At 40.3% G+C, this 15,886-nt stretch overlaps 1 protein-coding gene and 1 long non-coding RNA gene across 3 annotated transcripts in view; one reads left to right on the forward strand and one right to left on the reverse strand.

The window, feature by feature from the left end:
- Positions 1–1,800: 1,800 nt before the first annotated feature.
- Positions 1,801–15,654, reverse strand: AFP (alpha fetoprotein). Its single transcript, XM_067297067.1, has 14 exons — positions 15,552–15,654; positions 14,036–14,096; positions 13,646–13,781; positions 12,465–12,667; positions 11,766–11,913; positions 10,782–10,879; positions 9,950–10,079; positions 8,935–9,149; positions 7,893–8,025; positions 7,035–7,132; positions 5,687–5,825; positions 4,669–4,892; positions 3,305–3,437; positions 1,801–2,292 (listed from the first exon to the last, which is right to left on the reverse strand). The coding sequence occupies exons 1-14, from the start codon at positions 15,634–15,636 to the stop codon at positions 2,248–2,250; spliced, it is 1,848 nt and encodes a 615-aa protein (XP_067153168.1). The 5' UTR covers positions 15,637–15,654; the 3' UTR covers positions 1,801–2,247.
- LOC106491899 (uncharacterized) overlaps positions 2,568–15,886 on the forward strand; it is a 29,192-nt gene continuing 15,873 nt past the window's right edge. For both annotated transcript variants that reach the window (XR_010884240.1, XR_001293824.2), the window contains exons 1-2: positions 2,568–2,623; positions 3,345–3,475. This is a non-coding gene — a long non-coding RNA (uncharacterized lncRNA). The remainder of the gene's footprint in view (positions 2,624–3,344; positions 3,476–15,886) is intronic.

The raw sequence follows: 15,886 nt of genomic DNA on the forward strand, positions 1-15,886 counted from the left end.
ATTCAAAAAAAGGAAAAACTGAAACCACCTCCACAAATTCCCGAGGACTGATTTTCATCAGAACATAAAATCTTAAGAAAATGCTGTGCTAAAAGAAACCTCAGATGGTCTTTAGTCATTTTCTGTATTCAGAACGTCACTGATATTTAGGTAATGCCTGTCCAATATATATATGTGTGTCTTTCAGAGCTCCCCGGTGATGGAGGCTCCTTGCTTTTCCCAGACTGCTCATCCTTGTGCTTTGTTCCCCTGACTGTGCCCAGCGTTAGGCCCTTCTTCATCCTGGGATTGGCCTTTTGTGTATATGAAGATTTGCGTGTTCATGCAGCAACTCTTCCTTAAGCTAAATACCTCTAATCTATTCTATCTTTCCTTTTTTTTGTTTATTCGTTTTCTGAATCCTTGACTGTTACCCCTTACTCTCGTTTCAGATGAAATTTTTTCTAGAAGTGAGGTACCCAAGATTTGTCTTAATACTCCAGCAAAGTCCTTACCAGTTGTGGGGAAAATGGAGTAATGATGCTGTGTGTGCTACAGGCCATGCTCCAGCTGAGACCCCAGTATGCAAGCAAGATGTCAGTCTTTCATCACCAGCAAAACGCTGGTGACTTGGCCAACTTGTGATTTGTTGCAACTGCGTTGTTATCCACGCAAGTCCCTAATAAGTAGTTCTCCTGTACTAAAATTCTGCAGCTGCATAATCATACCAACGTTGGAAGTTAAGTTTGTCTTAATATAATGTACGTAGGTTTTTCTAGCCTATTCCTGTAATTCACCAAGATCGTTTTGACATAAAAAATGCTGCAAGTAGTACATTTGCAACAGTCTCTCTCCAGCTTGCTGGCAGCAGCAAATTTAACGAATGTGTTTTCATTTTGTTACTTCTGTAGCTAATGAAAATACTGCCTAGCAGTAGATACAGGATAGAGTCCAGTGGGACTCCATTTGGTCGACCTCTTCAGTTTGAGTCTAAACGCTTCTCTCTGGTAGTAATACTTTGACCAGGTTTGTATCCTACAGGAGATTTGTGCAGTTTTTCCTTATCCTATGTATATTTTCAAATGGGCAGACTCCAAATAAAGGATAACTACGTCTAGGTACAGTTACTTACAGCATCTGATACTTAGGTATCTATCTATTCCTCTGGAAACTTTTGGCTTGAAGGTATATTTCTTTTAAATATCAATTTTTGACATTTGATTTTTAACATATGCCTTCTAGTTTCTTTTAATATAAACAGAAGTAAAATTGAAATGCTGTTTGCATGTCAAATCATCTCTAGTGTAAATTTGGCAACTTTCCAGTGCTTTCTCTAAACATTTGTCAGGCGTTTGAGTGTTTCATATTCCGTCCTTCCCATGACATTTGCCTAATCTGTCGTCTTCATCATCCTGTTCAGGGTTCCCAAGATATTTTTTTATGTGCTTGAAGGCACCTTTATAATCGCCCTTATGCTGCTACAGCAGCCCATGTTAATGAATGAATGTGCTGTATTTCAAAGACACTGCTATAAAAATGCAAAAATAATCACTTGGTAATTCAAAAACAGTTTGGAAATGGTCAAAGGCAGATTTTCTTAGTGGCATTTGTATTTATGCTTGATAAGTTTAAGAATGAAACACTTTTTTTTTTTTTTCCAATCTCTGACTCTGTTTGGTACAAGAAGAATAATAATCCATCTCATAGGCTGATGACTGTATCTAAACCCTGAATTTCCATTTATTTAATTTATTTTTTCAGTGAATTTACTTAAAATGGTACAAAATCTGCCTGGACACACTATATTGGGTTTAAGTTCCTTGTTTTGGTTTAATTTTAAGTTTCCTTGATTATTTTGAATCAAATTGATATGAGCCAGATATGAAGTTTGCACACAAGTTTCTCCCCCATCTGAATTAAATTGAGGCACACATCTTATTTTCAGTTAAGCTGAGCTTTGTAGGCAGACCAGTTTTACAGCTCCACAGCTTAGGAGTGTCTTTGTGAGAATTTGATGTTTTTTTCCTGAGGCACCTCCTTTACCTTGGTCATAGTAGAAGATCAGTGACAGATAGCTGGTGTAAATTGTCATGACTTCATTAGATTTGTGTTTACACCAAGCAAAGAGCAAAAACATAGTATTCTCCACTATGGCAATTCATAGGTTTCTATTTATACTTGATGAATATTCAGAAAAGGTATTCTCACTGTTAAAATTGTGACTTTGTATCATTCAGCAAATACCTTCCAGTATGTTACACAAGTGTTTCATGCTGACAACATTTTTTCACTTCTTTTTATAAGTTCTGGACCCTGAAAAAAAGCAAAACATTTGTGAGCAATAGATTCGGGATGGTAAGGTACATGTGAACAAGTTACATGAGTATGGCAGCAGTAAGTCAATTGCTTAATATTTTAGATCCTTTGCAAGTTGTGTACAAACACTGCATATGCAGAGTGCATTTACATATGTCACTATGTTTAATATACTTCTTGTTTTTACTGTTCAGTTCAGAATGTCTTAGAAGATTTGGTAATTGTTAAGAAAAGACTGAAATCAAGTTCTATTATGAAGAGTTATTAAGATGGTTCTTTGCAGCTATGCTCTTTGGGTTGATTCAGAGGCAGAAACTTATTGGCAAAAGTGAGTATTTCTCTGTATTTTATCATTTAAAGGAAAGCGCGGTAGATATTTAGGAAAAGAGGGAGCAAGACTTTTTGGAGTCAAGAGTCAGAGATAGTTAAACTTCAGTTAAGGAATATATCAAAGTTGAGAAGTAGGAAGAAGCAGATTTACTGGAGAGTAGAGAAATCAAAGTGACTCTGCAATATTAAGTTAAATGAGCTAAAATAATATAATAAAGAATAGAGGAAAAAAATGGGGCGGGGGGGAAGGGAAGAAATAGAGGAACTGCTTTGACCTAGGATTTGGGAAATCCTTTCCACCCCTATCACAGAGCAACTTTTGAAGAGAGAAATTTGGTAAAGTACTGTTAGTCAGGGAAAGAATTTAGCCTGCATCTTTCAACAGTGCAAATCCCAGTGATTCTCCAGAAGCTGTAGATGTAGCTAAGCTCTATATGTATAAATTGCTGCATATAAGCATGAGGTTCATTAGGTATGTTCTCTAGTGATCATTCCTGAGTGAACTGGAACATATATCTACCTATAGAGGCAATGAGGTTTGTCTTTGGAAACCTAACTGAAGGAACACCAGTTAGCCACACTTTGCTATTGTTTACTAATGGAGAAATCTATGTTCTTGTGTTCATTGCATTTTTCCATCTTGACTCAGAATATTTAGGTGCAAACAGAAATGAGATACCTCTCTCACAAAACACGCCTCGCGGTTTTCTTCTTGGCAGCATTGCTCTCTCATGGCAGTGAAAGCTGCAGTGACGGAGGTCAGCTGCTCGGGCGTGATGTACGGCTTGTATTTGATGAGGTTGATGAGCATTCTGCAAGAAAAGCACAGCAAGCCCGGTGAAGCAGGGAGGTAAGCATGCGACGCACAGAAGCACTTCTCGAACACCAGTCCTGAAAAATCAGTCTTTTGTTACTTCCTTTCTATGGTCTTATCTTTCTTAAACACCACCCAGAGACAAGTTGACAGCAGGAAGCTAATATGCTCACCAGTGAATTAAAAAAACAAAATTCATTTTTGAAATTGCTCCACTGTGAATGGATATACAATTGGTTTAGGTGTGCCCCTCCACAGGGTTCACGGCTGTATGGCTTCGCCATAGCCCAAGTTAATAGCCAAGGAGCCTGTTTCTTGCCATGGAGGAGGAGGGAGGGTGGGTTTCCAGTGAGAAAGTTTTCTCTGACAAAGGCCTGCCAAGCACCCAGAGCTTCTCAGGGACTGAAGGAGTCACTGGGATGAGAGAAATACGTGGGCTGTCCTATTCTGGCAAACCAGCATTATTCAAGCCATAAAGGTAATGCAGTACTGGACGTAGTAGCTTCCTTGTTTTTCTAGAATCTGTTTTATGATGTCTTGTGCAGTTTCGGTAAGGCGTGGGGTGGGGGATGAGGATGTTTCTGATCTCCATATTTTAAGCTCTGTTGTAATAGCATTGCCCCAGCCTCCCACAGGTGGCTTGACATGAAGTCTTCAGAAAAGGTTAAAATACCACAAATCAGAGGCATCATGCAAATATCAGAGGCCCAGTTCTGCTGTTTGCTACTGTAATGTTCATATCTGAACGTGAACTCAGTTGCCCTTCTACAAATGTAAGGAATGTGTCCACGTAGGCCTCGAAAACTTCAAAATCATATACTTGCTTGATAATTGTGAAGCAGGGCTAAAGCTGAGAAAACACTGTCTTTATTCTGTGAAAAGTAAATTTCTTAATGGCCTGTTGACTCAGGCACCCAAACGTGTAGGGATCAAGTTTGAAATTTTTGACTTGATGTCAGTAGGGCGATGTATCCCACTGTTTACATTCTGGTGGTCTATGTACCTGTACAGCTGCTCTGAAAATGACTTTCTTCTAATCAAAAGCAAGTAAGTATAGGTTGAACCAGTTAGCCAAGAAACATGGTGTGAGAGAGAAGAAAGCAGCAGCTTGGAGGTGGAGGGGGGGATGGCTGTATTCACAAGGAGTGTAATAGAAGAAGGGAAAGATGAGCATCACCAGGAGGAGAATACTAAACATACGGATAACAGAATAAACAGGCATATCTTACTCCTGCTTCTTGTGCTGTAACTTTTCCTCTTCAGTTGTACACAAGTCTTCGTGGAAAGTGAACAGACCAGGAGTCAATGGTAAGGGCACATAATTCTCATCCATTTCTAGTTTCCCCATGCATGGCCGCCTAAGAGCGTAGGAGCTACTACAGCAGTGGCAAACGCTTGGGTTTATAGGATTGGCCAGGTGTCTTCTACATATTTCTCCAAGCACAAGATCCAGCTTTACCGCAAGGGGGAAGAAAAAAGCAATTTCACAATACTGTTTCATTTTTTAAAAATCCCTGAAATGCTACTTTTACCAAAGTTATAAATAATAACTGAGAATTTAAATTATATTTTGTAATAGAAATAACAGTTTATTTCTCTACTGAATGATGACTTCCATCATTGCAAAAATGGTCCCGATTTTTCAAAATGAATATGTATATGCAATTTTAGTCACTGTCCTTTGTGCACACAAATTATGCAATTTCCTCATGAAACCTGACTTGCATTTGGTTTGTTTTCATCAGCAGGGTTTCTGTGGATATGTTCTACTATTCATGTAAAGGTGATGCTGTACAAATGCATGCCTGGGGGGTGGGCTGGTACTTTTCAAGTACTTTGGCTTGTGGGCCTGAAGAACTCTTATGAGAGTGCCATACAGAATTGATCCTTTTTATAGGGCAGTATGGCTTCAGGCAACTAGAAAGGATTAATTTCTCAGACAAGAGATCATTAACTTCAAAGGGAGCAGGGCCAGATCCCCAGCCCTGTGTCAGTGTTAACTGCCTAGTGCTAGCCTGAGAATTTCCTGATCCTCAGATAGAGCAATTCAAACTTTAACTTCAGTGAAGTTGAGTTATACTCACTTCAGCCATGTACGTGGAAGGATATCTTCCAGCCAACTCAATCGCTAAGTGAACATTTTGCTCATTTACCAGTATTCGGGGTTGCTGGAGCCTGATGGCAGCAGGAATAGTGCCAGAGCTTCAGGAAAAAAGTAGGACCAATCTGAGAAGAAAAAATACTCACATTTTCCTCAGCACAAGGCAAGAGCTTGTCTTGGCTTAACTGGCAGCATTTGGCGCCGATTGTAGTCATTTGCTTGGTGAATTTTATCAGCTCTGCAGACGTTAGCTGAGGCATCTTCTTGGTGAAGCTCATGAGAAGCCTGAAATGATAATTTCTTTTATAGTCGTGTTTTATTTCCATCAGGCAGTAGTGAGCAAGCCACTGCCTTCACATATGTAAAGCTTCAGCCAAACCCCAAAGAACACCATTCATTTGTGCAAGGGCAGGACTAAGCCTGGTGTTTATAAACATATATAGGCAAATACAGCATGTTCTGTTTGTTTGAGAGCTCTCCTTTCTCTCCTGAGTCTCTTACCAGGTTAAACAAATAAAATTAATGATAACATTGCCAATTATATGTTGCTGGGCCCTATTACGAAGTGGTACATATGTTTTCCCTGTGTTACTGATTTCTGTGGGAGTGTAGGGAGCTTGCCTAGGACCAAAATTTAATTGAAGTGACTTCTTGACAGACTGGATAAGGGCGGAAGATAAACTGAAACAAGTTCACTTTTTTTCTTTTAGAAAAATTAGGCTTATTAGCAAACATGGCCAGGAAAACTGTAACAATTGATACAATAGGCAGAAGAAGCATGCCTGCCTGTTGGAAACCTCCAGGTCCAAAGGTCTTTTAAAAACAAATGTGCTAGGAAGTGCAAAAAGCCCTATATATCTCCCAAGAGGAGAGCAGAAGCCTTACTTTGAGTATGCAAGCAATGTACTGGTTTCACTGAGATTACTTACGTACTTCATGTTAGGTATGTGCTCATTAACATTGCTAATCGGGGCCAAAGTTCCTCCACAGGGCTCGTGCCTGCATGTTGTTGTGGAGGAGCTACCACTCAAGCATAGAATATAGCTCCTCTAGTCAGGCTTTGCTTTGTCCACAGGAGTTAGATTTTTTGCTACAGCTGTTGATATTTACATTTGCTGCAGGAAGTAGACAGAGATAAGCCTTTTGCAAACCGCACAGCAACTGCCTTTTGGCCACTTTTACAGCTTTTAAGTAACAGCTTACAACTCAAAACGCAGTTATAAAGTAAGAAAATCTTAGAAAACTTGGTATTTTAGGCAGGAGATTAAACAAGTTGTCATTGCATTGCTTCCTGAGTGGGGATAAGAACAGAACTCATGAGAGGACATGACATTGTATTGGAAAAGGAAAAAAAAATCCTAAAATCTATTAATATTTTGGACTGAACATTCAGATGATATCAGTAAGCCTAGCTTTTTTGACATCCATGGTTTTACTCCAGCCACAGTTGTGCCCAGCTGGTACAGGAATAATGTAAACGTGAAAAAGTAATACTCGTTTTGGAAATAGTAATCTCCTTTCTCCTTGTAGATGTCACAACTTGTCTTCATCACACTTTCAGTTTCATGAATGTGTTTCTTCAGTTCTTCTTCCTGAGGAAAAGAGATTAATTTGAGGAATCATTGTATCAGGAGGAATGCAGAATGCCCTTACTGCCTTATTGCCTGTCCCCCTCATATCTTACCTGACAGATACCACTCCCTTTGCATTTCCATTAGAAAGTCTTCACCTGTCTGAAACTGCTAAACTGCCTGAATGTGATTAATGTCCTTCAATTACCTTGAAATACTTCATTTCATATAACTGATGGAAAATTAGGTCTGAGACACAGGGTGCGTCACCGTAGTGCCAGGAACAGCCTCTTACAACACCTTTGCAGGGAGAGAGGGTCGGAGGCCTGAAGCCGCACGTTTGCACAAGGAGAGGGTTTTGCTCCTGTCCCATCCCCAGAGAGAAGGTCCCTTTTACCCTGGTGGCCTGGAGTCTTTCCCACCTACCAGCTCTCTTTCGATTTACCAACCTCCTCCTGGGAGAAAGGTAATGCCAGGGGAGGAAAGCAGAGGGCTGCCAGGGGCTGCTGCAGGGGCGTATCCTGCCCCCGCTCTCTGCAAAGCCACGTTCATTTCCCCAGCAATCCCAGATTCATTCAAGTAATTGAAGACTGTAAGGGCTCTGATTGCTTTTCCATGCAGGAATCAGTCATGCCTTTTAATATTTGTCAGTTTTGCTACAAGGAGCTGTGGGTTCCAGCTCTAGATCTGGAGTATGGAAATTCACTAATTAGCCAGAATCAGTCCTGTGGTAATATGCTTGAAACCATCAGCGCATTGTATAAAGCATGATAGCACCCACCCCTCTCCTGCAGCAGTCGTCTGGAGAACTGGTTTTGCAGCACTTTTCCAGTAAGTCCTCATATCCTTTACCAATTCTTAAAAGCATTTGAGCAGAAAACTCAGGGTGTCTTCTGGAATATTCATAGAGAAACCTGTAATATGTGGAATATGTCAGTGTTAGGAATTAGAAACAAGCCAAAATAAGTGCCCTCAAGAGATCGGGGGTGATAAAGTCAGTAGAGGTGCTTTCAGGATGGCTTTTTCTGACCTCCTGTAGAAGTGGGCAGTTCACAGAAACCCAGCCCAGGAGTCAAACTGAGCACAGCACTGCCAGAGCAAGTCCTGGCCCTGTGACTGTCCCAGTTTAGGGTTAGCTTGGATCAAGCATAGCTTGCAGCTATGAGTATTTTCTTTTTTTTTTAATCCTAGCTAAATGCTGATGAAATACTGTCCAATAACAGACCAATTTCTCAACAGATACAGCACAATTAGCTCTTCTGAAGCGATCACTCTACATCGCTGCAATTTGCCCAGTCTTTTAGATGCCCCTTTCATAAATGGAAATGATATATTTTGTTTCAAGTAAGTCTGTGGGACTTTTTCTGTTGCAGCCTGTGGAATCTTTGCCCTGGAGGGTAGGTAAAGGTAGGATCGAGCTTCACAGCACTAAGGAACTTGGCTAAAAAAGAAATGGGCCAAACCCATTTGAATAAAGACATGAGTCTGGCTTAGACAAGTGGTTTTGAGTTCCCACTTCAAACTGAATCAAAGCTACATTTTGAGTCTGAGATCAGAATCGATAGTACCTAAATTTCACATCCTTCTCGTCAGTTTTGTCCCTAAAATGAGTCATGCCCTGTTCTGTGTTTGTTCTCATTCCTTACCCTCCAAGGTTGAGAGGTCTTTCCTAAGATAAACTTCCATGGTATCACGTGCCTATGTGCTCACAGAGCAGGCAAGTCTGAGGCTGATGAGCCAAGCTTTAACTTCCAAACTGGAGTCTTTTGACCCAAGTCATGAAACAGCAGAATTGGAGAAGAGTAGAGGAAAACCTGTGTTACCTGGCTAAGTGGGTATCTTTTTCCTGAGCAAAGCGTTCACATACTCCTTTGTCTTCTATAAACTCTCTGATGTGGGGGGACAACTCTGCAGGTTTGTCATCATTTTCTGCATTAATTATACATTCACTTCTTTCTAACAGCGGCTTTTCACAGCAGTTTTTAATTTTGCTTGATATGCGGTCTTGGTTGGTGCAGATGTAGGTTAGAATCTCTTCCTGTAAAGTAAAGAAATGAAGAAAGGAAGTTGCGTCTGATTTTGGTTTCTTTTTCCCCCAAGTAGGAAGGTCAGTCAGTTGAAGCCTTGGCTAGACCAGTCCATCCCATTATTATAATATTTAATGTAGTGGAAGCTGGGAACACACAACTAAGTTCAGGTCTCAGTTAATACTTAGAAACCTACTAAATAACAGTTAGCAGTTAGGTTAATCTTGTACCACTTGTGCTTCTTTTTTAAAAGGGTCGTTATTGTTATCTCCATTTTACAGACAGAGGAGGGGACACCCAGAGAGAAGAGATGGTTTGCTCAAAGCAGTGCAGTAGGTGTTTGTCAGAGGAAGGAAAGAGAGCGCAGTCTTATTGCTCTGTTTGCTGCAGCCCTTTACCTGCCATTTGGTAGGTGCTAGGTACCCACCCAAATGAAGAAGTTAACTGATCAGATAGACAACACAGACAAAAAGTGAGATACATGGATTTGATATGTGAGAAGAAGCTAGACAACAACAGGACAGACAGATGCTATGTTTTGTTGAAAGTTATGCAGGAAAAATGTGGCACAACTAGTGGCTGCAACCACTGAGGCGGTGTTAGGTTATTTTAGTCACAAGGCGATCCTTCTGCCCTTTCTGATCTTATCATGACAGAAAGAGTCAAATGGGACAATCAATCAGATTTTTAGACTGAAGGATTAAGCTCCCATTTTGAAGAGCAGTTGATACAGAACAAAAGGAAAAAAAAATGCAAGAAAACATAAATGCATTTAATTTCTGCAAATGTATAGACATTAAATGAGTTTTACCTTATCGTGCATACAATCCAGCATGTCTCCACGACAGCAGTCCTTGTGTATGTTAACAATATCCACTACAAGCTTGCTAATGGTAACAAAATCAGCCTTAGGGAATTTTTGGCTTATCTGAGCAAGTTTCCTGGAAAGAATAAAGATAGGTATTTTTTATATTCACAATGTGAGACTGCGATAGCTACCATTTTGCTATGGAGGGTAGTATCCAAACCACTTAGGAATGGTTCCCTCCCTGCTTTCCCTGAAGTTAATAAATAAATCTCTTGAAATCAAGAGTTGATGTTTGCAGACTTATCTAAGGAACCTAGCTGAAATTCATCTACCACATTTCCTTCTTCCATCTCATGCTGAACACAAAATTACAGGACCACCCTTGTGTCAAAATTGGATAAGAGATCTGGGCTGTATTCTGCTCCAAGTCCCTTAACTTTCATCACAGAGAACTGGGTTCGGTTCAAACTTGCTTTTAAATTTTTGAAAGCTAAGGGCAGTTTTTAAGGAAATGGTGACTATAGTCATGCATATGTTTCCATTCCTAATCTGCATTCCTTGTTGGCTAATGCTATTGGTGATCTGCGTGCAAAACTGACATGAACAGTGTTCACAGCCATTGTACCATGGGCAGATGTGGACCTACTCTCAGCTGAAACGTGACACCCACACTTTATTTCACAACGCACATGCCAAAGAGTCTGCTGCAGCAGCGCGGGCGGTGTTCAAAGGAGCAACCCTAACAAGGCTTTACATCCTGGCAGTCAGTGAGGCTGTTCTGCAGCCAAAGCAAACAAAATGAAGCCTCTTCTGATAAAAAAGGGGGAAGACTCACAGAGCCTTTACAGTCCTTTCTCCAAATTTCTTTAAGATTCCACACGTGTGTTCCTGCTTCAGGCCATCTTCTTTGATTGGCTTCATCACCTTTGGTGCCTGGTATAAAGAAGATGCAAAGCATTAAAATGAAAGAAAAGAGAAAACAATGCTTCATGGTAAAATTGCTATGTTGATTTTTTAATAGAGATTTTTAGTAGTGAAAGAAAATTGCTGTTCACTGTCCAGTAAAGCAGAAGAAATAACTGTTGTCCTTGCTATTCAGTCACCAGCATTTATTAAACAAGAGTTATGTGAAAAGAAACCAGCACCCTTTTGGAACAATAGTTTGCTGGTTGTAGTGTAGGGGGAGAAACCTTCACCTGGGAGCCACAAGACTGTCTTTGCATTGCTATCTGATAAGATGAAACTATATTAGTATTTTAATATATTGCAGCCTGGCCAAACCATATAAAAGGCATATTTAGCCATTCAGCAAGGAAAGGTTCCCCATGCCTGTTTTCCCCTGTTACAGGTAGGTTTCTCCAACTGTCTGGCACTGGCTACGTGTGGGGCACATCTCTGCAGTGCGGTTACTTGGCCAGGGAGGAGCTGTGTCATGGGGCTATAAAGAGGAAAAACATCCGACTTCTGCAGTCTGCACAGTACCGCTTCCTCTCTTGGCGAGTTTACAACAAACCCAGGGCAGGTAGCAAAGCCGGGTTGGGAAACGATACCCTAGCAGAAGTGTGGGCACTGTGGTTCTCAGTAAAGCTATACTTGCCCAACATCCCCAAGTAAGGCATTTTCTGTCAAGAATTTGAGCTATAATTCAAGAGAGCCTTTAGGTCTCGTTTCTGCCTGTCCTTAACAAGGTGAATTTTAGTATTAGCTTCAGATGGCTGAAAGAGAAACAGCTGCCGGTAGCTGTGCTTCTGCATTTGTTTAGCTGTACAAAAGTCACTGGTTGCACATTAGTAAACGATACACCTGCAATATATAATACCTGTCTCCGAAAGCATTCGTCCAGGTTATGAGTGGGGTTGTCGGCACTTCTGCAGCAGTTTCTCATCATCTCATCATAATGGATAGCCCCAGAAAGGATCGTTGGGGCGTAGAGGAAAGGATGCCTTCGGGAAACCTCATAGATAAAACTAAAACACGAAGAGAAACGTCTTTGCTTTCAGAGTGAGCCCCTACATGCAGAGGACAGCACGGCTATTGTAACATCTGCCAGTATGTTTAAAATTATAGCTACTAAAAGTGACTATTTTCCTGCCATAACAACAGCCTGTATAGTGCAGTGATTATTTCAGAAAATTTCTGTTGGGGCTGATGTTTTCATGCAAATTAAAGGCTTATATCCTGCCAGCTTTGGCCTAGAGACAGCAAAACATCTGCTTGGCTTGTAGGACCTGAAGGGAGATACTTGATTGTTTCAGGTGAGGCCTTCATGTAAATTATATTGAAATCGGCCAGAATGTTTATCATTTGGAGCTATATCCAATGCAGCGGTGACAGAAAAGGATTCATGTAATGACAATTACAGCTAAATAAATTATGCTAATATCCTCATATTGGGAAGAAAAGTGAGGATGAGTTTACAGAGAAATTAATAATGACTTTTTGGATTTTTCTTGCATTTGCTCTCTCTAGGTTGCTAAGCATCATATCTGAACAACAGATCTATGATTTATTTACTTACTATCCTGTTAATGAATGTTGATGCTGTGAATAATTTTTGCAGGCGACTTCAGCATTTGGCCTTTCAAAAGGAGAAATGAATCCTCTCGTTGAGTTTTTATGGGAGAGGAAGCAGTCGTTTCTTTCAGAGCCTTTTTTAGCACAGCAGTCAGTAAACCTGGGACGATTTTCCTCCTGACATATCGTATCAAGGAAAATCCTGTCCTGTGAAAAATTAAAAAAAAAATCCTTGTGAGGATTCCACTTTACTCTTGCAAGCTCTCTGTGGAAAGTACTTTAACACAACAAGCCCTTATTTGCATAAACTGATAGGTTCTCTCTTTGTATTACCTTTTGCTCTTATTGCAGTGAATATCAAACTGACCTCTAAAACGTGTAGATGATGATTTCTCAAACTCGAATGCCTTTTTATGCCAAGCTAGGCTTCGAAGTGGACTGACTGTCAAACACACTGTGTGCCTCCCGTTGCACTTACAACAATATTCAGACCCTTGATAACAATTAAGATGATTGTTGGATTTGTATACCACAGTTTCCAGGATAGCAGGATCTGTGCTTTTTCATTTAGAGTGAGGTTTGTATGGTGCAAAGTGTCTCATTTGTTGTTCAAGGAGCAATACTCAGATTCAGCTCTCAGTCATGCCTCTGCTGGGAACTGTTTTAATCCAGGGTTTGGTTCAGCATGTTTAATAAATCAGAAGTGTGTCATAATGCAGACTGACATTCATGTTTGAGTATTCAATCTCCTAGCTCCAAAAGTTTAAGGATACTAGCATGTGCTATATTAGTGCAGACACCACCAAAAAACATGTGAGCTAATGGGTAGAGAAATCACCTACAAGCATCGTCTTTGCTAGAAATATCTGGTTTGGCTTCTACTGAATCTTGTTATGCCATCCATAAATGCACAACTTTCTGAACATCTTTTTGAAAGATCCAGGTGAAGAATTTCAAAAGTTACTGTAATTTCTTGGGGGCACCTTTGCTTTCTTGCACTTATTTGGAGATGCCTTATACAGGGGAGCCTCGAGAAGGAAAGAGCTGGTAAGACCAAACATGCATACCCAAGAAAGTCACATCTCTTAGTAACATATTCCTCTTTGGAAAAACACATATCAGGGCTCTGAAATTACAAGTCACTTCTGGAAATCTTTGCCTCATTAGAAGTACAAAGGTGCTTACCAAGGGCTTCAGGCAATCCTGGTTGTCTTTGCCTGCAGCAGCACACCTTTTGGCAAGGTCTGTGACATCTTCAGCCATTTTAACTGCTTTGCCAAAAGTGCCTTCTTGCACGTACTGAGCAAACATGATCATGGCACTACAACGAGAACACATACCATTAAATATGTTGCTGATTACCTAAAAACAAATCAAGTAACTTTTGCGTGCGAGTGGTCAGCCTGATTCAGACAGTAAGAGCATCGATATCACCACTGGTGGAGCTGGTGTGGGCTGGGGGGACAGGTGAGTGTGTGACTCACGGTACATGCTCATCTCTGAACGAGGCAAAACGCCACAGGAACATGCATTAGCAGCAAATTTGCAAGTAGAATCTTTATCTGGACAACTTACATGGCTTTAAAATTATTCTCCTGCAGCTGAGAAAAGCGTTGCCCAATGGTGGGGTTTGCCTCTGAAAAAAAGATAATTGGTTTTTGAATAAAAAAGTCTTTATTAAAAAAGCTTCTTTTTGGGTGCTGGAGTCTCAGAGAAGGATAGTTTAGTGCCTGAGGTACTAGCATTGCGGGTTGGGAGACATGGGATCAAACTTCCTATTTGACCTACGCACAGGCAGAATGCATCATTTCTCTGTCTACCTGAAGCATGGTGGGGAGGAATACACTAAAACTTAGAAGGTGTTCAGCTACTTTGATGTTGCAAGGCACAATCATTGTATGAGCAGCTCAGATAATACCTTTTAACCTTGCCTTAGCTATTTAAAGGTTGCTTGATCACTGATTGAGTACAGATTAGGAATTCTGTTTTTGGAAAACATGGGCTAAATTCAGGACTACACTGGTAGGCAAAGCACCAGAAAATTAATGGAAATACATCCTTCTGCACATGCTGTGAATTGGCCCAGAGGAAAACAAAAGGGTCTAATGTATCTGAATATCACATGCAAACAATTTTCCTTTGCCAACAGGCTTTTTCTAGTGGCTGAACTTACTCCCAAGAATTTTTTAAGTTCCTCATTTGTCAGAGAATCTTCCCAATGATGGATTTTAATGTAAGGGGCCTGCTTCCAAAACAGACTGGTATCCTGTCACACCCCCATGGGTAGGATTGAGATCACTATAAAAGGGCCAAAAAAAGAAGAAATAAACCAGCTTCTCACTATGAGTAATGTGGAGGTGTAAAATGAGACCATGCCAAGAGATAAATAACATCAACATCTGCTGTGTTTTACACTGCTGGGCCATTTAATGCATTTGGAAGTCCTAAAGATGAAAAAAAATGGCTGACTTCTTTGACAAAAACACATAACATAAAAGAAGTATCTTAACCCTGCACTATGGGAGGTTTTTGACTGTTTCATTTTTGGCATTTAGCTCTGGTACCTTAGTGAGAAGTGTGGTCATCCTAGGCTTCTTCAGCAATTGGTGAAGAGAGAGTAAGACTCCTCCAAAGGATGATATGCAATAGCAAAACTTAGCTACTCTGATTAATCATCTGGATGTACCATCCCCCTCTTGCTGTTTCTTGCTTTCTGTTTCCCCCACAAACTATGGAGGGAGCCTAGAAAAACTGCAATCAATTAATTTCAGTAGCTTTTGGAGTACCTGAAACTAAGTGGCATAACTACATCCCTGTGGATGAAAATGCCCTTCAATACTTTTATCCTTTCAGTAAGCACTGACTGCAAGACTGACTGCTGGATTCTCAAAACATTAAAAAGCAACACACCTAAGGTTGATCACATAAAAAATTAATACAGGTATAATTTTGTTGTTTACCTTCAACTCATAAGAAAATACGAGCGTACAACTGGCAGTGTTAAAATGAGATCCCAAATAACCATGTGCAACAAGTTGCAGTCATCAGTATTACATGAAAGAATAGAGTAAAATATGAGATATATTCTTACCTACATCCCGATAACTTCTGGGCAGGGCTTTAGCTACAATAAAGCTTACTAACAAAATAAAATAAATGATTGTTTTCCAATTCATAATGTCAAATTTTGGCAGGGGCCTGAGCTGGGCTTGGTTTATCTGTGAAAGGCAGAAAGACTTAAGAGGAAAGAGTTTCTTTTATACCCTCCCAAGCAGTTTTTGGTTAATCAAAACCCTTTTGCTGTCATATATAAGATCAGACCTTTTAGAATATTCCCACAATCGTTAAACATGCCATTATTTGCTCGGGATGATGGACTGACCAGCTTGTTGCAAAAAAGGACCTTGTAGATTCCTTTTTTCACAA

Source organism: Apteryx mantelli, chromosome 5 (assembly GCF_036417845.1).
Source record: "Apteryx mantelli isolate bAptMan1 chromosome 5, bAptMan1.hap1, whole genome shotgun sequence".
Classification (NCBI taxonomy): domain Eukaryota; kingdom Metazoa; phylum Chordata; class Aves; order Apterygiformes; family Apterygidae; genus Apteryx; species Apteryx mantelli.